The sequence below is a fragment of the Agelaius tricolor genome, unplaced genomic scaffold, assembly GCF_023055355.1.
Source record: "Agelaius tricolor isolate 1412-34295 unplaced genomic scaffold, bAgeTri1.0.p SCAF_19, whole genome shotgun sequence".
Classification (NCBI taxonomy): Eukaryota; Metazoa; Chordata; class Aves; order Passeriformes; family Icteridae; genus Agelaius; species Agelaius tricolor.
Window position 1 is genome coordinate 4,509,361 of NW_027269279.1, and position 20,500 is coordinate 4,529,860.

Genomic DNA, 20,500 nt, shown 5'->3' on the forward strand with positions numbered 1-20,500 from the left:
ATTGGAGAACATTCAGCACTAGAATCACATCTCTCCCTGCTTCCCAGCTAATCCTCTCTTGAATCCAGAGAGCACAAATCCTAAGAATTTTCTCAGTGCAAGTACAAAATATAGGAAAGCTGATTTTTAACACATAACACTTGACTGATCACTAAGCCCTTGTTGCAAACATGCTCAAGTTCTAATTCTTATTGCAAGCTGATCCCTGAGGTATCTGCTTTGTGACAGCCAGGCCAAGTGTCACCTAGGCTGAGAGTAAGTTATTTCACTCAGAAAGACAAACTCCCTCCTATTGTATTCTCTAAAATCTTTATCTCCTCTCTGATACGAGCAGATCTGGGCCCTGAGAATGTTGGTTTGTTTTTTTTTTTTCTGCAGAGCCTTTCCTTCCTGCCTCCCCGCATTTCCCCTCTGCAAGCCTCTGCAGCTGGGAAAAGGCAAAACAGTGGCAAATTTAAAGCCTTTGTCAGACTTCCCCCAGATGGCAATCAGCTGATGAAACCCAGGAAGATTTGTCATCTGAAAAGCCCTTTATTAGCCTGTTGCACTGGGTATAGAGCACCAAGGAAGATGTATTGATATTCAAATGTGGAGCAGCGCAGGTAGAAGGAGGGAGGGAGGGAGGATTCACCAGCCCCTGCTCTCAATGCTGTCTCACCTGGCAGTACCAGTCCAGTGAAAAACTGCTTGGAGCCATAACAGGGTGAAATGGAGCCCCACAAACCTGCTCAGACCACCAGATTCCCTCAATCACCCAATCTGCTCATTCTGGTGCTTTGCTCATGCTTTGCTTTCAGTCTGGTTCTCAATATTTCTCCCCAGGGTTTATGGGGCCTGTACTGAGCAGGAGGGTGAGAGCACCACACAAAACGTGGGCATGGAGGAAACCCCATCATTGCCTCTGAGGACCCTAGGTCCCAGCTCCAGGGAGAGGAGGCTGCATGAATGCAGGCAGTGTTACAGGCTGCTTTGTGTGTCAGCTGCCTCCTCTGCCAAGTCCTGGCACCCTTAACTTCTCAAAGGCTTGACCTGATGCTCATTATCACTTCAAAATCTTCTCTGTAAACGTGTGCAGTGATTCAGGAATCCACAGCACTGATTTCTCCTTAAAACTCTCACTTTGTTACTCATTGCACATCCATTCAGGATCCTCCATTTAATGAGAGAGGGTCAAGTTCACTTGGTGTGGCCCTGGGTTTAAACAGGGGCTCTGCAGGAACATTTTTAGCCGTGCATTCCCAGCCTGCTACTTGCCTGAACTTCTGCAAAAACCTCAAGCAAAGACATCTGAAAGACAGAATTTTCAATCACTCCAATGCCAAAATGGTGTTTCATTGTTCGTGAGCCGGTGAACATTGTATTAGACAAATTCTTCTGTGCAAAATTATCTTTTTCTTTCAGCCACTACATTTCCGGAACACTTAATCTAAAAGGCATCCAATAAAAAGGACAGAAGATATGGAATTTGGCACATATCTGTTTATGAAAACAAACCAGTGAATATTCTCAGACATAAAAATGCACACATTCTCCATTTAAAATCCTCCAAAGGAGACTGGAGATAGTTTAAATATTTCATTCTTTGATTGAGGGAAGACTAGTGGGAGAACAAAGATTTTCTCTCTCATGGAAGTAATTACAAACAACAAACATCAATTCCCAGATGTTTTTTATTTGCTTCTCTATTTTATTTTCAAAGAATCTGAAGTGCACTTGGCATCTCCTTTGTATTGCCTTTGATTGGGAGCAGCGTTGGCCTCTTATCTCATCCTGGATTGACAGCAGCATCAAAGCGCTGACATCTGTGAATGTCACACGGGAGCTGTGATGAGGACCCGGACCCTGGGACCACAAATAGCTCGTTTTGGCCCCAAAACGGCGGTGCCGGAGCAGCGCTGCCACGGGGACGGAGCAGTCACCAGCAGAGGGAGCGACAAAGCCAGCTCAGAGATCCCGGCCCGATGGCACAGGGGATTTGGGGAGTTTTGGTGCTGGGTTAGTGATTTATATGAAAATGTCCCAGAGAAGGGTAGATTTTTTTTTTTTTTAATCCAACATGAGTTAATGGTGATGCTGTTACTCTCTCCTGATGGCAAGAGAGCCAGGTTTCTGTATTTTCTGTATTACTCAGCGTTAGAAATGCTCACACACAGCTTCCCAGCAGGGTCCTGGGAGGGCTGGGGGAGTCTCCCTTAGCCCCAGGTCCCCTCCTGTGCCCGTGCCATCGGTCCAAAGTGTGGCAGGCAGAAGGGACAAGGGGCAGTGGAGGTGGGTTTTATCCAGTGCTTCCCAAGGGCAGAGTTAACAGCGCCTCCCAGCAAAATCAGGTGGGAAACAATTTCACCAGTGCCAGTGCTCACCCCTAACACCCTGCAATGTGCTCCTAGCTCACCTCACACAGGCAGCACCACTGACAATCCGTCCCAGTGGCACCAACCCAGCCCTGCTGGACTGAGACAAGCCCAAATTCTGTTTCACCTCTGTGAAGGGGGCAAACCCCATCCCACCAACCTGCTGGGCAAGCACTGGAGGGGAGAGCAGCTATTTCCTCCCAACAGGCCTTCACCTCAAACTGTGCCAGCTGAGACACATCAGGCACGTCGGGATGGGCACTGGGACAAAGCCAAGAGAGCCAAGTGCCCTTTGGTCAGGGGCCAGCCATCACACAGAGGTCAGGGATGCAGATGCACTGGGGACCACACAGGGCTGTGTATCCCCCAAATCCTGGCAGGGAGCCTGGCTAGCAGGGGGAAAAGCTAGAGTAAGGACAGCACAGGAGCTACTGCAAGGAGATGCACAACCAGAGGGTTTGCTCTAGCTTCACACTCTCAAGGTCCAGCCCAAGCTGGAAAATCCTTAGGGTTTCCTGGATTTACACCCATTGTTGGGACAGCAGAGCATCACTGCAGCTCTGTGTGATACCCAGCTCCTGCTGCAGTGGGAGCAGGGAGCTTGTGCTGAGGCTGCAAAGCTAAATTTACCCTGGCCCGGGACTCTGCTGCGCAGTGGGCAGGGCAGGGTTGGGCACTTGTAGCTGGCATGGGAAATGTGAGGTTTTTTGAGATTCTGGCGAAGCCCCAAAGTGGCTGACTCACTCCTCTCAGGTCAGTTGTTCACAGCTGTAACTCCAGTGAGACCAGTGGGTTATTTCTGATGTGCTTTGCTGTATGATCACAGCCCATTGCCCTTGCTGCTGAAGGTTGCCTCCTGTCTCCGGTGGACTTTATTTAGCTTCCACTTCAAAGCTGTTCTGTAAGAGGCAAACCAAAGTGAAAAGGGTACAGCATTTCTTTTAGCTGGAGATTCCCCATCTTGAGTTATCTGGTGACTTTGAACTTGTTAGAATCAATGAACTTGGGATAATCAATGCCCTGTGCTCCCTGTCAGCTGCACACAGTGGATGAATTTGTCATTTGCTGCTAGAGATGACTTGGCATTTGTGAGTTGTGTCAATGGATGCAAAAGCAGATTCATTCTAATTATATCAAACCATTGATTAACTTAGTAATTTAGTCTTGAAGTCCTAAAGGTCCCTCTGCAGTAAATCATGCGAGTTACAAATAAAGTGCACCGAGGAGAAAGAAAGAAGTTAAATGTATTTATTAGCTTGAACACTTGGAAGGCAACTACCTGGACAAAACAAGCCCTGGCACATTTCTGCATTTCTTCACTCTCCTCTCTTGTATTCTGTTAATACCCTACTAAAAATGTTGACTTTATCACCTCCATCCTGTGTTTTCCATGTGTAAATGGCAGGTGTGCTGTAGGGAGGCTGTCAGAGGTTGGCAAGGGCTTGGGTGCATGGAGATTTCCAATTGCCAGCTCCAAGGCTGGTCTCTGTAGTTGCCTCATTGCCACAGATCTATTTGCTTATGGAGCAGCTGTGAAACTGCAGCAGATTTTAGGTATCCATGGGAGTATCCACGCATTTCACTGTGTGGAATAATGTGTACCTGGTGCTCTGGGCAACACTCTGCAATTAGTTTGTGGAAGCTGTTTGTCTCTGAAGACCTATAAATACACAGACAGAGAACTGTGGGAGAATGAGCAGTTACACACTTGGAGCAAATGCATTCTCAGGCAGCAGAGGTTTGCAGGCTGATCACATCTGCCTGCCACCCCCCTCAGCGTAGCTCCACCACTGATCTTCCTTTCATTTCACGTAAAGCTGACCAAAAATATTTACTTTCTGCTTTCACATGCATAGAATAAAAAGGATGGGGAATTTCCCAGTGAAATCAAGGGCATTCACAGTTCAGTGACAAGCAGCCTCCACTGGGCTGTATTTGTTACTTTGCTCTCCCTCAGAGAAGGCAAAGAAAGAGAATAAAAACTAAACATTTCAGGCAGAGCTATGAATTCCTCTCATCAAACATTGTCCCCTGTGATACACTGACATCCTCTGAGCACCTCCAGTCAAAAGTTCCATTTTACAAACCAGCCTTGCTCCCCAAACAAGCACTTCAACTTTTCAAGACACTTTTCCCCATAAACGTTCCTTTCCCCCATTCCTTCAATTCCACAGAAAACACCAGAAGTTTGGTTTCTTTGCGCGGCGCTCCTCGTCCGGGTGAGTTCCCATCCCACCTGCGGTGCTGTTAACCCTCGGCGTGCCGGGGTCCGCCAGAAACTCGGCATGGTGGGGGATGTTTGAGTAGAAGTGAAGCAGGATCCTCCCCGCTGTGCTACAGCTGAACCCAGCGAGAGGAGGAGGAGGAGGAGGCGACCCTCAGGGGCAACCCCCGACTGTCCCAGCCCCGCCCGGTCCCTGCCCACTCCGTGCCCGGCCCGCCCGGAGCTGTCCCTTCAGCACCACGGGCGGGAGGGGCGGCTGGCACGGCTCGGCTCGGCTTAAAATATCCCGGGCTGGCCCGGGCAGGGCTCGGCTCCTTCCAGCTCGGCCTGTCCCGCGCTGCCGGCGGAGGGACGGGGGCTGCTTTGCGGGGGGAGAGTGGGGTGCGTGTGTGCGTGTGTGTGTGTGTGTGTGTGTGTGTGTGTGTGTGTGTGTATGTGTGCGGGTGTGTGTATGTGTGTGTGTGTGTGTGTGTATGTGTGTGTGTGTGGGTATGTGTATGTGTGGGGGTGGGTGTGTGCGGGTGTTCTTGGGGTGCGGAGGGGCTGCGGGGTTGAGCCGCACCTGCGTGTGCGGGGAGGGGTGCGCGGGAAGGCTCTGGGGGTGCAAAGCGTGCGGGGCCACGCAGAGGTGCGGGAGTGGGTGCGGGGGTGAGGAGGGAGCGGGGCGGTGGATGCTCAGGGTGCCTGCGGGTGTGCGGGACGCCTGTAGGAAGGATTCGTGCAAAGGGAGTGTGCAAAGGGAGTGTGGACAGAGCGTGCTGAGGGATGTGTGTAGGGTCTGTCGGGGTCCGCGTGTGTGCGTGCGTGTGCGGGGGTCGCAGGACAGAACTCCGTGTGGCTTTGTGCGTGTGTGGGGTGTGCGGGGCGTGCGGGGCTGTGTGCGGGGCTGGGTACAGTGTGTGCGCGGTGTGCGGTGTGTGTGCGGTGTGCGGGGTGTGCAGCGTGTGTGGGGTGTGCAGGGCTGTGTGCGGGGTGTGCAGGGCTGTGTGCTCGGTGTGTGAGGTGTGCGGGGTGTGCGGGGTGTGCGGGGTGTGCAGGGCTGTGTGCGGGGTGTGCAGGGCTGTGTGCGGGGTGTGCAGGGCTGTGTGCTCGGTGTGCAGGGCTGTCTGCGGGCTGTGCGGGCTGTGTGGGCTGTGCAGGGTGTGCGGGGTGTGCAGCGTGTGCGCGCCGCGCGGTGAGCGCGGGGCCGGCGGTGCGGTGGGTGCGTGGGTGCGAGCACGCGCCTGTGGCAGCGGGTCGGGCGCTGCCGCCGCACACACGCACGGACACACGGACACGGGGACACACGGACACACGCACACATCCACGGCAGAGCTGCCGGCGGGAGGAGCCCGGCCGGCGCTGCCCGCCCTCTGCCCGGTGAGTGCCGCCGCGCCGCGGGACCGCGGGAGAGACGGGGAACCGGGAGGGACCGGGAGGAACTGGGAGGGACCGGGGGCGACCGGGACCTGGGGATAGCCCGGAGCAGGGGTCCGGCAGCGCGGCCGCGGGACGCGCAACTTTCCGGGGAAGGAGGGAGTGAGGGACAGAGGGAGCGGGGGAGTGGCTGCGGACCGAGGCCGGGGCTGCTCTCCGGGCTGCCGGGGGTCCGGGGCTCCTTCCCCGCCCTCCCAGCGGAGGCGCCGTCCCTCCGAGGCCGGGCAGGGGCTCCCGTCGGTCCCGCCGCTGCTGCCGGAGCGGTGCCGGTGCCGGTGCCGGTGCCGCGCTGCCCAGCCCGGCCGCCCCGCGCTACGGCCGCTTCTCAACTAAGTTGCGGATAAGAAGCTCTCCTTGAAGGGCGATCGCTGCTCCGAGCCCCCGCTGATCCCCCTTCTCCACACCCTCTTTTGCAGGCAGGGCTGATCGCAGCTCGCCATGTCCGGAGCACTGGAAGCTGTGCAGAAGGCTCTGCCCCGTTAGCCCAGGTTACCCGGGGGGGGACTCAGCCATGGATTCGTCCCCCCCAGAACCCGGGGCCCCCCCTGACCCTCTGCAGCTCTGGCAGGAGGAGAACCAGACCCAAGGTGGGCTCTGGAACGGCAGCCAGGAGCTGGGGTGGGAAGAGCTGGAGAAGATGCTCTTCCTCTTTGCAAAGGAGCCTGTCACCATCAGCCTCACGGTGATGTACTTGCTGTCCTTTGTGGTGGGCTTCGTGGGCAACATCATGTCCATCAGGGTGCTGACCCGCAAGCGCCGGAGCCGCGCGTCCAGCCTGAGCGCCACCCGCAGCCTCCTCATCAACCTGGCAGTGTGTGACCTCATGGTGGTGTGCATCTGCATGCCCATCACCGTGGGCAACCTCATCTACAAAGCCTGGGTGTACGGGGACTTCCTCTGCCGGGCAGTGCCCTTCATCCAGGCCGTTTCTGTGTCCGCCAGCGTCCTCAGCCTGACGGTCATCAGCGTGAACCGGTACTACAGCGTGCACAACCCGCTCAACGCCCGCTCCTTCTTCACCCAGAAGAGGATCCTCAGCACCATCCTGGTGGTGTGGTTGCTGTCCTCAGGGATATGCATGCCCCTCATCTTCATGAACAAACGGGATGAGATCGGGGTGGTGGAGGGCTTGCCCCTGGTGTTTTCCATCTGCAGGGAGATCTGGCCTCAGGAGAGGCTCAAGCAAGCCTACAACTTTCTGCTCTTCTGTGCCCTGTACTGCCTGCCCGTCCTGTTCAACATGGTGATCTGCTTCCTGACGGTGAGGCGCCTGTGGAGCCGCAGCAGCCAGCTGAAGGAGAGCTCTGCCCTGAACCGGTCCCTGCCGGCCTCCAGGCTGAAGATCCGCAGGAAGGTGGCACAGATGGTGGTGGCCCTGGTGCTGCTCTTCGCCATCTCTTGGCTGCCCGTCTACCTGATGGACATCTGGATTGATTTCAACATCCCCAAGTCTTTGCAGGATGTGACTCCTTCTCCTTGGATCCTGCAGCTCAGGCCTTTTGCCCAGTGGCTCGGCCTCACCAATTCCAGTCTCAACCCGATATGTTATTGCTTTGTTGGGAACCTCTACAGATCAGCCAAGGAAATGAAGAGCAGATACCACCAAAGGATGATCTCTCTCTTTAACTTCTCTCTGTCTGAAGGGACAACTCATTCCTCAGTCCCAGAGCTGCTCTCTTACCGGAGTTCAGTGGAGCCTGCAAGGAAAGGACCCTCCAGCACCCCCTCCATGGACAGGAGATGTCAGGGAAGTCATGGCCATAAGACCAAGTTTGGACACTTGAACTCCTGCCAGCATCCACCTCTGAATACTGTCTCCAGTGAGAACACTTCCTTGTAATTCTGCTCAGGAAGTGCCACTCATGCCCTCATCTGCATTCCAGGACTCTGGAGATCTTTCTGAACCCGGTATTTTAATGATGGAAAAGAGCTTTCTTCTAATAACTCTTGATACCATTTCAAAAATGCTGTGACAGGGAAACAAACAGGTAATGAGATAAAAAGATGATGTATTTTAACTCAGATGAAATTTTAAGACAAATTATTTTTACTGGGGACAACTGGATGTGCAGCCTGTTGCCCAGTCAACAGTCACATAATTAGGCAGATCAAGTTCCCAACGAGTGAGCTCTCCCTGCAGCTCCATCCCTGGATGCAGAGATGCTGTTTGGGTACAGCAACGATTTGACTGCTTGCTGCTGCTCACACTTGCTGATGAAGAGCAGTGATAAGAGGCACTCTGTGCTCCAAATCCATCAGTTGTAGTTGCAAGCAGTGAAGAAAAGCTGGAAACAGCATCATAAAAAGTAATAGTAAATGGAGAATTTCACACACTTTACCACTTGAGATTTCATTGTCTGCTCGTATTGTTTCACTCCTCCACGCAAATAAATTCTCCTTATTTGAAGAGACCATGCCAGAAGTACTAAAGCAACCATCACCATTCCACATTTTGGAATTCAGAAGGGATCATGTGGCTCAGAGGTAATTTAGGAAATGAAACAGGAAAATATTTTTTTGGGCACCAGCTCTCTTTCTTACAGTGGTGCTCCTGTGTATGGAGTGGAAAGAACTGGGCATCTATTAACATGATTTGCACTTGAAAAACCAGCCTTGTTCAGCTGTGTCTGTACCAAACAAAGTCAATGGCATGTGAAAACAAAAATAGAAAGTGGTTTATAGGTAATAAAATCAGATACAAGCAATGCAATGCTGTTTGTCTGGGAAGGAGCGAATCAAAGTTCTTGCTTTTCCTGAGCATCACAAGTAGGTTAAAAACCTGTTTTGTCCATCTCCTCCTTTAAAGGAGACTTTGATAAATAAATGGTATACTTTTATTCTGTTAGCATTGAAAGACTCCAGTATAGCTTGAGCATTCTGTTGTTCTGAGCACAAAGGAGACCTTTCTCCCCAAGGTCCACGAGAAAACACATCAGAAAACAGATCAGGCAACAGGTAGGAGACAAAAAATGTGCAACAAAGATCCAAAAGGATGGAATGATACCAGAGATGAACCCTTCCCTGCCCAATGCCAGGGGAGAGAGCCCATGCCCAGATGCTTGTGCCCCAGCTCCTGGCACAGCAGGTTTGTCCCCTTAGCAAAGCCCAGACTGAAAACAGCAGCGCCCCTCTGAGAGGATTTTGAATTTAAAGGAACTCAGAGGCTTATGATGACTGGGGGCTTTTTTATTATTATTATTACTGAACAAGGGAAGGATGTTTAAGGAAATCCAAGTTTCATATAATATCCTGCTGCCTTCCAGGGTGCCTTTTGTAGGCAAAAAAAAATAGAGATAAGAAAATAGCCATTCAATGTAACCCTTGTAATGATCACTCAATAGTGTTTAATGTTGACAATGATCTGCCTGGGAAGTGAAAGATTCCTCCTTACCAGGCAGTGCCATCCACAATTTGTGTTCTCTTTATATGAATGAACAAGACATTACAACTACCCAGATTTATGGCTTTTATGTGTGCTGGAGATGAGAGCATCTGCATTTTTGCAGGTGATATAGGAGCGTACATACTGCCTGATCTTTTAGTAGCTGTGGAGAAAAGCCTGTAGAGATTTTATTTTCTCTTTCAAGAAATATTTTTAGGGCTGGCAAAATGTGGCAGACTGAGGAGCATCAAAAGCTCACTCTGAATGCCCACTGATTCCTTGTCTGTAAAAAGATGTTCTCCATCCCCAGACCAAATGTAACCTAATATTGTAACCCCAACATTGCCCTGACCTGTATATTTAATCCTGCCCTGGATAAACTACAATGAAGGGACCACAGAGCTCCATTCCCTGTGGTTTCCTGGCTCTGAAAATGGACAAAATCAAGTGATGCAGTCAAAGATGCAAGATATAAATATTTTAAAGTATCCCAGAGGAGAATTCTTTTCTCTGAATTTGTGTGCTAATGCCTGGGTCCTACCTGGAAGCCTCTGTACCCTCCATGGAGGAGGAATACCAGGAACTGTGTTCTCATTAGTGTACCTGGGCCTTCTCCTCCTGACACAGGTGCCCGTGCCTTCCTCCAGCCCCACAGCACTCCCAGCTACTGAAATTCTTCACAGAGGCAAAAGTCACTTCCACTTGGCAAGGTTATCTCCTCTCCACACTTCTAAATGTATTTTCCAGTTTTGTTCGGTGTCCCTGTTTTCCTATAATAAAGTCAAATTGCTCACTTAACTCCTCTTTGCCTCCTTGGTTGCCTCTTCTCTATCGCCCCACACTCCAACCACTTCTCCTCTGTCTCTACAGTGAAATCTCCCCCTGCTTTTCCCTGTTATCTCTCTCTGCCTGTGAATTCCCCTCACTCTAATGACCCATTCATGTCTTCACTCCCCTGATGAAAAATCCCTTTGTGCCCTGCTGATGTGAATGGCTCCTTTTGTGCTGCAGACACCTGTTTGCTGTGCACAACACTGATTTATTTGGCAGGGCTTTACCCGGTGGCTGCCAGGTAGTGATGGATTTTGGTCACTCTCACCCAAGGGTAAATGAGAAGCAGTGGGGTCAATGTGGAAGCCACACAGCATCCTGTGAGCTGCCCAGGCTCTGGCAGGGATTTTATTAACCTGAACAGGTCTGTGGAGCTCAGCAGGGCCTGGCTGACTCATCCTGGATCCCAGAGAGGTGAAACCTCAGCATTTGGGAAGGAGGCTTCTTCTTATAAAAGATCTCTTTATATTTAGGGCTGATAAGACATCTGAGTGTCCTCCAGGCCACACAAGGTCCTTGTTTCAGATGGCAGGTGCTCTGATAGGCATTCAGGGGACTCCTGGTCCTTTGAGGAGCAGGGAGCAGATGCAGCTCTGGCTGGTGAACACAGATGATTTCCTCACAGGAGCTCCAGCCAGACATCCCATACTTGTTGTGTGGTTGAGGAAATGTGCTTCTGTCTGACTGTGCCCAGGCAGAGTGGAAATGTGAATTTTAGGCATCTCAAGGACAATGTTTTCCCACAGCAATGCTGCTAATGCATCTCAGTCCCACTCTTCCCCCGTGGGTCTTTCTCCTCTGCTCTGCTGTTCAAATCAATACAGGCATTTTACCACCTTACAGAAATAGGATGTTTAGAACAGCCTTCCTTAGAACCACTGAATCATTTAGGTTGGAAAAGACCTCTAAGATCCAACCATTAACCCAACACTGCCAAGCTCCCACCAAACCATGTTTCCAAGAGCCACATCTTTTAAACCCCTCCAGGGATGGGGACTCCAGCACAGCCCTGGGCAGCTGTGCCAGTGCCTGAATCCATTTGCTGTGCTAAGGACTCACAGGCAGCTGCTGCTCAGTAACCCTCTGCTATTCCATGATCTGTTCTCTTACTGTCAGCACTGCCTCAACGATGTGACAGGTTTGTTTTCTGGGAACCACCAGGGAGATGGAAAAGAGAAAAATTTTTGTAGCAGGTGTCATTGAGGTAGGTACAATCATGACTGCTCCCTAGCCTTCACATGGAGATTGATGAATCACTGTTCCTTATAAGAAAATACTCAGGGGAAGCCAGTGGAAGGATTATCCAGGATGTGTGAGGGCAAGCAGCTCCTCTCCTCCCACTGTGGCAGCTGCTGGGCTCACAGGCAGAGCAAGTGGTGAGGGCTGAAAGCAAAATAACATGTCCAAGAGGAGAGGACCCTTCACAGCAGAAAAGGCCATCAGCAGCTCTTTAAAACAATGATGAAACTTCTGGCCTAGAGCACATTGGGTGTATAAGCTGTGATTTCCACTCTTGCTCCTTCACTGGGCTGCTGGGCTGAGCATTGCTTGCTCTATTCAGTACCCTTGTTTTTACATCCCCATGGAAAATCCTTCCACGTTAAAGAGCAAGGCAAGAGCAGGGGATGATTTCAGACCTGGGAAAATGTGATCAGTGGTAAAACTTTGCCAGGCAGAGTCACCTGGAGGCAGTGAATTCACTCCGTGAATGCTGATGGAGCACAGGCTGAGAAATGCTCACTCAGGCACTGCAGAGTGAGAGCTGAGGAGCCCCAGGGGATGGTGCATGGTGCCCACTCCAGTGCAGCACCACAGAACCAACTGCTCCATCCCTCTCCTAAACCCACCAGCCCTTTCAAGGGGGCAGCACTTGCACTGCAACATCCCAGAAAGAGGAATACCCTCCAAAGGGAAACTCCTGCCTGCTGGTATTTTGGGATTTTACACATGATTCTTACAGATGCTGGCATGCAAAACAGGGTGGAAGCTGGCTGGAAAGTTATCCACAACATCAGCATCGTTCCTCCTGCACTCCCTTCAGCACAGCACATCCCACACACAACAGCACCTGAGCTCTTCTGATGTGAAAAAACTAAACAGTGAAATATCTAAAAGAACAGAGACTGCAGGACTTGCCTGGGTTTCCAGTGTCTTGTGATGCCCTTGCCAGGAATCAGAGATTTATCACTGTGAATCTTCTAGGAAAAGCCAGTGCACCTCAGTTTACATTTTTGATTACATTTGTCATGAAAATAAATCCCTGCCAGCTGCTAGAAGAGCAAATAAAAGAGCAGCTATGAGCAGGTACCTCCAAAGAGATTGGTGGAGCCCTGTGGGAAACTCAGCCTCCAGGCAAGTACTGGCAGGCACAGGGATCATGTAAGACTTTCCCAAAATTTCTGGGGATGAATGATTGCTGGCTAGGTCAGCCCAGGGGTACAGGAACTGCAGGAGTTGCTTTCTCTGCCTGCTAAACATCTTTAGGGCAAGTCCTCAGACTCAGAACTGACTCAACACAGCTGCAAAGTCAGTGCAGCCTCGTGTGGCTGCCACCCCCAGGCTCCTCTGCCAGGCCCTGAAGGAGGCTCCTGGCTGCCCTGATCCAGGGATTTCTTCCTCCTTCATTTGAAACAGCCAGGAAATATTTTAAAATATATCAGCAAAAAAAAAAAAAATTAAAAAAAAAAGATGGATGCAGCACTTGCAGAGAACTTTTTACTTTTTTCCAAGTGAGGGATCTACAGCAGAGTGTTCCTGCTTGGTGTCTCTTGCTGATTGCAAGGCACCCCCAGAAGAAATCAATGCCTGGAGTGCAGTGGTGAGGAGCTGGCTCAGGACTGCCAGAGCAGGGGGCACTGATTGCCTTGGGATTATCCTCACCCCATGGGGAGAAGGGGAACTCTCATGGAGCTGCAGCATGACCTTTGCTTTTAAACATTTTCTACATTCAGCCTTTTCCTTCTTAACTCATTGCACCCTAAGACAACAGGTTCATGTTGCACACTGAGGGGTGGGTGAATTACCCAAGGATAATTCATTTTTAAAAATACACATGAAGTATTTCTGCACCTGAAAGAACCAGGAATTAACAACTTGTGCCCTACCCTTGTCTCTGGGAGGTTTTATGGCGCTGAGGAGCACAAAATGCTGTGTGCACTGTAGGACAAAATCCAAACTTCACTCATTCCTTTACCTGGCAGGCATTTCCCATGCACAGCCCTCTGCCAGGTGCTCTGGGGCCCATCTGCAGAGCAGTGAGCAGTGGCCTGCCCCTGTCCCTGCCAGAGGTGGCCAAGCACCTCCAAACAAAAGTAGCAGCATCCCTGGGTGTGCAGGCTGCTGCCTCAGGTGCTGCAGAGCCTCTGCCTTTCTTAATTTTCCACTTGAGGTGTTTTCAGTCAACCCTCCTCTTTCCTGTCCTCAGACATTCAGCACAAGAAAGGAGCTGCTGAATTAAAGGGTTTTGTCAATGAGTCTTCAGCAGATGGATCCCATCACCCAGTGCTCACAAGTCCTGAGCTGCTGTTTCTTAGTGTGGGGAAGGAAAATGTGGCAAAACATTCAGGAAATAAGCTAAAAGATAAAAAGGGGAAGGAGAGAAAGTCCAGACAGTGAAATAAAACCATCTTAAGGCAATTACTGGGGGAGAAATAGATCTGCCAAGGATATTAAAGCTCTCATCCACCTGCTAATCGCTTCTGATAAAGGTCTCAGTGGCTAAACGAATAACACTATTAAATCTGCTGTAATCAGTACCAGAGGCAGCCCAAGGATCTCAGAAAGTCACATGCCTGCAGGAGGACCTTTTCCAGCATGGCTGGGCACAAGCACAGCAGGTGAGTGGTACCTGCCCCTGTGGGACTGGGACTCAGTCACCTCCCTGATTGCCTCCCCCAGCTCAGAGCTGAACCTGCAGTTCCTAGGGCTGCATCCAGCACTTCTGCTTTGTCTGGTTGTTCCTCTGGGCTCTGGCAGCACGGGAGCAAACAATAAATTCCTGCACTGCCTCTTGGTACACGTTGGTATTTGGAGTGGGCTGACTCACAAAGCTTCACAAAGGTGGGATGTGCTCCTGCAGGAGCTAACAGCCCCTGGCAGAAATGCAGCAAGGAGATGATATAAAATGGCAAAACGATCCAAACTCCCCCTCCCAAGGCCTCACAGCAGGGGGAAGGCTGCAGTCTGCTCCTCTGTGAGTGGGAAACAGATTATGGGGGACAATGAGCCCTGCAAGGTGCCTGTGGTGAGCTGGGACATCAGGCAGGAGGTGCAGAGGTGCATCCCTGCAGCAGCAGCAGAGAGGGATCAAGAGTTTGTGCGAGGGCATTCTCGATGTCACCTCTCCAGCAGGGCTCTGACTGCCCAGCAAGGCAGTGGAGATGCTGCTGCTCTGCAGCAGGAGAGAGCACCAGGCTCCTTGCTGCCCAAAAAATGCAGATCCTGCTTCTCCTTCATCCCCTCCCCACCCCTGTTGGCTTCAGCAGAGTTTCTTCTGATTCACACCCGCAGGAGATTAGAGGGAAGCACACAGTGAATGAAATAGTGCCAGGGTGAGGCTCCTGCCACATCAGCTGCTGTAATTCCACAGCCTTAATGGATCTACTCCTAATTTACAAGTGAGAGCTGGACCTGGCACCACAGGCTGAGTAAAAAGGTGTCATTTTTATACAGTCAAATTTATATCTGAAATAAATACTGCATTAGATCTTTCCAAGAAGTCTGAGCTGCAATGGATTCTTTTCTCTCCCTGCAGAAAGGTGAAATTCTTGCTAGTGGTTTCATTACCCTCAGGTCTCAAGGCTGCACACTTTTTGGCCATCTGCTTGTTCCACACAGGCTGTCAGGGGCCAAAATGGGCGGCTGGGTCCCCCAGCAATTTGGTGTGAGAGATTTTAAGCCCCTTCCTTGAGGCTGCTTTTTGCAGGGAATGACACAGTCCTGATGATGTGCAGCTTCTTACAGCAAAAAATTCAGATCAAGAAGAATAAATAGTTTTCCAACTGTATGGGCTTTTCTTGTAGACTTCAGAAATAAGGAATGCATAAATATGAATATCATTCCAATTACAGTGTAAGCATATCAAGCTTAGAACACCGTGGTCCCTCCAAAAGTTGGTGAATATCTGTGTGATCACAGGCTGTGAATGGAAATTCATGGCTTAACCAAGACCATGTCACACAGGACCAACTGTGTGGATTCAAATGGATCTACAGACACACATCCTGGAAGAAAAACACCTACAGCAGCCACGTTTCTGCATCTGCAAGCACAGCGTGGGAACACTGAGTAGGATGGGAAAGTCTTTGCTCTCAAATAACAAAATGCTCTTTTTGATCTCATCTCCTTAATTCTCTTCCTGAAGTCCAGGCATGACAGCCCAGAAGCCAGAAAGCTGCCAATTTTGTCATGGAAACAGCAAAACTTTTCTTCAAGGCTCAGTGCCAGAGCTGGAAGCCAGAACTCCCAGAAACAGCAAACAACTCTTTCCCAGTCTTTGCTTCATCAAGCAAAAAACAAAACTTGGGAAAACGGGGGGGCAGTGATGGATGTGGGGGTCTGAAAGTGCTCATGGAGCAGCTCCCCTTCCTCCAAACCCAGGGGAAGCCAAGAGAGGCTCTGCCAGGGCACGAGGGATGCTCCTGGCTCCAGGCTGGCTTGGCTGCAAAGGTACAACACAAGTGGACAGCAAGAGCTTAAATTTTCTTATCTGCTGTCTTAAAGCTGCCTAACCAGAGGCAATCTCTGCTGCCTGCTCTTGTAGCACAGAAACAAGGGCCACAACCCATGGACTGCTCTCTGCTGGCAATTAGAGGTGACTGGAGGAAGCTCTCAGGGCATGGCACTTTCTGTGTCCTGCTCTGTGGGAGCAGAGCTGTGCAGTGCTGGTGGGAGAGCAAAAGGAGTGGGAAAGAGAAAAGCAGTGTTTCATTTGTGCTGATAAGCTTCAGCATGTTTGGTCCAGCAGCCTTTGCCCATGGGAAATCTTTTGATAGATTATTGTTGTGGGGTTTGTTGGGGCTTTTTGTTTTTCCCCAAGTCCTTTTCTCAACTGTGAGAAAAGCTAAGAATTGTAATTTTTGTTCCTTGGCATGCTGTGCTGGATAAGAGAAATCTGAGAACAAAGGGGTGAGGTGATGGAGTGCCACCCTGAAAAAAAGACACAAAGCTGAAAACAACACAGACTGTGAGGCAGCAAAAAGGAACCTAAACTATGAAACCACAGGTGAGCACTTCTGCTAGGAGGAATTGCTCAAGTGCCAAACAACCAACACGGGGACTACACAAATTTGTCTTCTTTTATATGCCTCACCTCTCACAATGGGATGGCCTGAGATGGTCTGGGATGGTCTGGGATGGTCTGGAGTGGTCTGGGATGGTTTGGGATGGTTTGGGATGGTCTAGGATGGTCTGGGATGGTCTAGGATGGTCTGGGATGGTCTGGAGTGCTCTGGGATGGTCAGGGGTGGTCTGGGATGGTCTGGAGTGGTCTGGGATGGTCTGGAGTGGTCTGGGATGGTCTAGGATGGTCTGGGATGGTCAGGGGTGGTCTGAGATGGTCTGGAGTGGTCTGGGATGGTCTGGGATGGTCTGGGATGGTTTGGGATGGTCTAGGATGGTCTGGGATGGTCTAGGATGGTCTAGGATGGTCTGGGATGGTCTAGGATGGTCTGGGATGGTCTAGGATGGTCTAGGATGGTCTGGGATGGTCTAGGATGGTCTGGGATGGTCTGGAGTGGTCTGGGATGGTCTAGGATGGTCTGGGATGGTTTGGGATGGCCTAGGATGGTCTGGGATGGTTTGGGATGGTCTGGGATGGTCTAGGATGGTCTGCTGTTCACACAGGGGGTGGGGAGGACTGGCCCTGCCAGTCCCTGCTGTCCTTTCCATTGCCTCTCCAATGGAAAAGGGTCCCTGTGCCTCCCTTGTAGCATCACATGAGCCTCAGCTTGGCTTGATTTCCCTCCTTGAGGAGGTGCCAGGGTTTGGTGCCACAAGCTCCACAGCCCATGGCTTCTGTCCAGGACACAAGGGGCTGGAGCCACACAGGCTCCATTGCAGGGGCTGGACCTTCCAAGGGAATGGGATCTGCATGGGTTAGAAAGCATGGCTATTTAATTGGTCCTTTTTTTGCTCCTAGTTTTATTGCTAGCCATTTAAATTATACAAATGAGGTTTTATCTTGTTTCATCCCCAGAGAGTCAATGCATTAAACAAAACATTAAAATATAATCATGGAAACTCTCTCATATATATTTATAATGTCAGAATTGCTGGCATTAATGCAGAAGTGGTTTCTTCACACTTATCTCTTCTCTGTTTCTATATCCAAAATATACAGCACACAAAAGATAAACACATTAAACTGCCCAGCCATTAACACATCTGCCATCCAGAAATAAATTCAAGGAACAAATTTACAAGGAAAAGCCAGTGAAGGAGACAAACACAATTACAGTGATGTGTCTCCACCACTGTCAGATCATTAAGGATGATGATAAGGGAAGTGTCATTCCAAAGACTCTGGCTATTTTGGAGCTGTTTCCAACATGAAAAGCACCAAGGAGAGAAAAAGAGCAAGGTGGAAAACCCACAGTGACCCAGGGCAAACAGGCTGGTTTGTTACTTGTGCAGTAGCCCCTAAAAATACTGGGCTACAGCTGGTACAGAAAGCAGGATTTAGCCCAGATTTTCAATAGTTACACCCAAAATACTTCCAGTTTTAGAGAGAAACAAGACACCAAGGGCAGCTTTCAACCACGTTCTACAGGAGAGGGGTGTAGGAAAGGGTGAAGGTGCTCAGAGCTTCCCAGCACCAGCAGACAGAGCAACCACCACCTGCTTCAGCCCCTCTGTCACTCGAGCTCCTGAAGAAATGCTCAGCTCCATCTCAGCCACTTTAGTGTTGCTTTCCCAGACCAAATTCTGCCCTGGAAAGGGGCCACAGTCAGGATGCCTCCCTAAGGGCTGTGAGGTGGTGGCAGAAGGCGTCACAGCCACCAGCAGCTGTGGATTCAGTGGGGTCTCCATGGAAGTGCTCACCAAAGTGAAAATCAGCCTCTGCTTTTCTAGGGTCTCACTCCCTTCTCACAGTCCCCTTGCCTGACTGTTTTTCCAGGGGAGGGATTACTGCAGCTTTATCCCAGGCTGGCGTATCTAATCAGGGAGCCAATCTCTCCCTTGTACCCCAAGCACCAAAGCACAGGCACAAACCCTGTGGCACACACGGCTCAGCTGGGGCATCCTTGCACCCCCAGCAGCAGCCCCAGCACTGCACAGCTTTCCTCCCAGGCCCCTGGAATTTTAAGGCAGGAGCTGCTCTCCAGCACACCAGCACAATAATCTGCCTTATTAAGAATCCCTCAGGCTCCAGAGCCCATTTTGGGCTGATGCTTTACTCCTGTTTGCAGGTGGCCAATGCCTGCTTGATTTGTGAGTAGCCCTGAGCCGCTCACAAAATTCAATCGAGCGCCCTTGTGGGGATCACTCCCACAGCCACACCAAACTCCAGGGAGGTTTCAAGGAGTGACCAGCCACAAAAAGCTGACCTTCTGCATCAATACCTGCTGCTGCTAAAGCTGACTCCTCAGGCATTAGCAAGATTGACTGCTGCTCCCCACCAGATGCATTGATGCCAAGTGCACCTTGAGTGTGTATTAGCAGTAAGTTACTGTTGGTACCTCTCAGTTTCTTCCATCAAAAAGCAATCACCCTCCTCTCTTTCCCCATGGCAACCAGGGTTTAGTAATCACCTCATCACCTATTCCAAATTGAGGCTGTAATACATGCTCTCAAAGACTGAAAACTCCAGTCTTCATTAAACTGCAGGTATTTGTTACTCACCCAGACAAAGCATCTTCCAGGCTGCATGTGGATAAATGTTCAAACTCTGGTTTGAAGTATGGTGGGATGAGAAGGGCAGAGAAGGTAAATATTTAAACAGCCTCCAAAAGGAAAACCATGCTTTGAGACACAGGAAACCAAATGCTCCACAGGTGAATCTTCCAAGAAAAAAACAAAAGGATCAGGAATTAAATATTGTGTTTTACCCACAGGGGAGCCTTCTCTCATATCTCTTTTTCTGGCTTTTGCAGACAAGTTGACAGCCTGAATTATCAAAGCATTTGTGCTACACAGGAGGGATTCTCATTTGGGGGCTGGTGCAGCAGAAGACATCTAAGATGGAAATAGAGCTCACCATTTGTTCCTTTGCTGCCAGCTCTGGTTACAAGAAATGAGTTTCTAAAACCTCCAGCCCGGCCAGGGGCAGAACCATCAGTGGATCTCTCACTTGCAAATGTGCTGCTAAAGGAGTAGAAAATAAAGAGCAAAGATTCTCAAGACATGACTGAAGGTGCTGAGCACTCACTTACTCACTCCTAACATTTCTTACCCAGAACCACTTGTTTCCTAACAATAGATTCTGTCCCAGTAAAAAATCTGAGCACTGAATTTTACTCAAAAAATTTGAAAAGCTGGGGAAATTATATAAATTGAAAAATGAATGACCACAGTTTAGGGTTTTCTTTTGCTAAATATTTGTACAGCAAATATGATGCTAATTAGATGACATGACAAAAATAGGGAAAAATTAAAGTATAAATGTTTCCTGTGACAATATCCCAAGCCTGGGGGAAAAACTCCCTGTAGTGGTGGAAGGAAGGAATTCTGCTGGATCCTAAGACACGTGCAGTGATTGAAGCAAACTTAAAATGCCTCCGACAAGAAACCGCTCATGTGAATGTGCTACTTGGTGGCACCATCTGCCGGGTGTGACAGAAACAGCTGAGCCACGGAGGAACTGGAGTCAGAGGCATTTGCTGAGCCCAGAGAGGGAGCAGAACAAGGTCAGGGCGTGAGGTGGGACTGTCAGGGCGTGGGATGTGCAAAAGCACCTGCAAAATCCAGAAGAGCTCCTGGCTCCATCTCAGAGCCTTCCCTACCAGGTGAGAGACTGCTTCCCACAGGATCTCTTTTCCTGTAGTCTTCAAAGGAAATAGCAAAGCAGGGTACCTGCATTGTCATTCTGGTGACAGCACACAAATCCCATGCTGGAGCCCAGCTAGGAAATTCTGTGTGCACATTTCTCCTCCCTCTTCTGAGACCTATGAACCTGAGAGAATTTCCAAAGAGAAACGTTAAGTAACTGGTTTTGAAATCTCAATCCACAGAGAGGACAGGATGTGGAGCCAACTCAGAAGAAAGGTTTGAATTCAAGCCTTGAATGCCTTCAAGGCACACAGTGCCTTCACAAAGAATGAAGATACTTCACAGAAGTCCCTGCCAGGCTCAGAGATG

The 20,500-nt window shown here is 50.1% G+C and overlaps 1 protein-coding gene across 1 annotated transcript; it reads left to right on the forward strand.

Moving 5' to 3' along the window:
* Nucleotides 1–5,652: 5,652 nt before the first annotated feature.
* LOC139598054 (galanin receptor type 1-like) lies at nt 5,653–10,171 on the forward strand. The gene is made up of 2 exons (XM_071443949.1): nt 5,653–5,934; nt 6,408–10,171. The coding sequence occupies exon 2, from the start codon at nt 6,503–6,505 to the stop codon at nt 7,829–7,831; it is 1,329 nt and encodes a 442-aa protein (XP_071300050.1). The 5' UTR covers nt 5,653–5,934; nt 6,408–6,502; the 3' UTR covers nt 7,832–10,171.
* Nucleotides 10,172–20,500: the final 10,329 nt, after the last annotated feature.

Excerpts from the sequence above, each read along its gene's own strand:
- LOC139598054 (XM_071443949.1), top strand. The coding sequence starts at position 6,503 with ATGGATTCGTCCCCCCCAGAACCCGGGGCCCCCCCTGACCCTCTGCAG.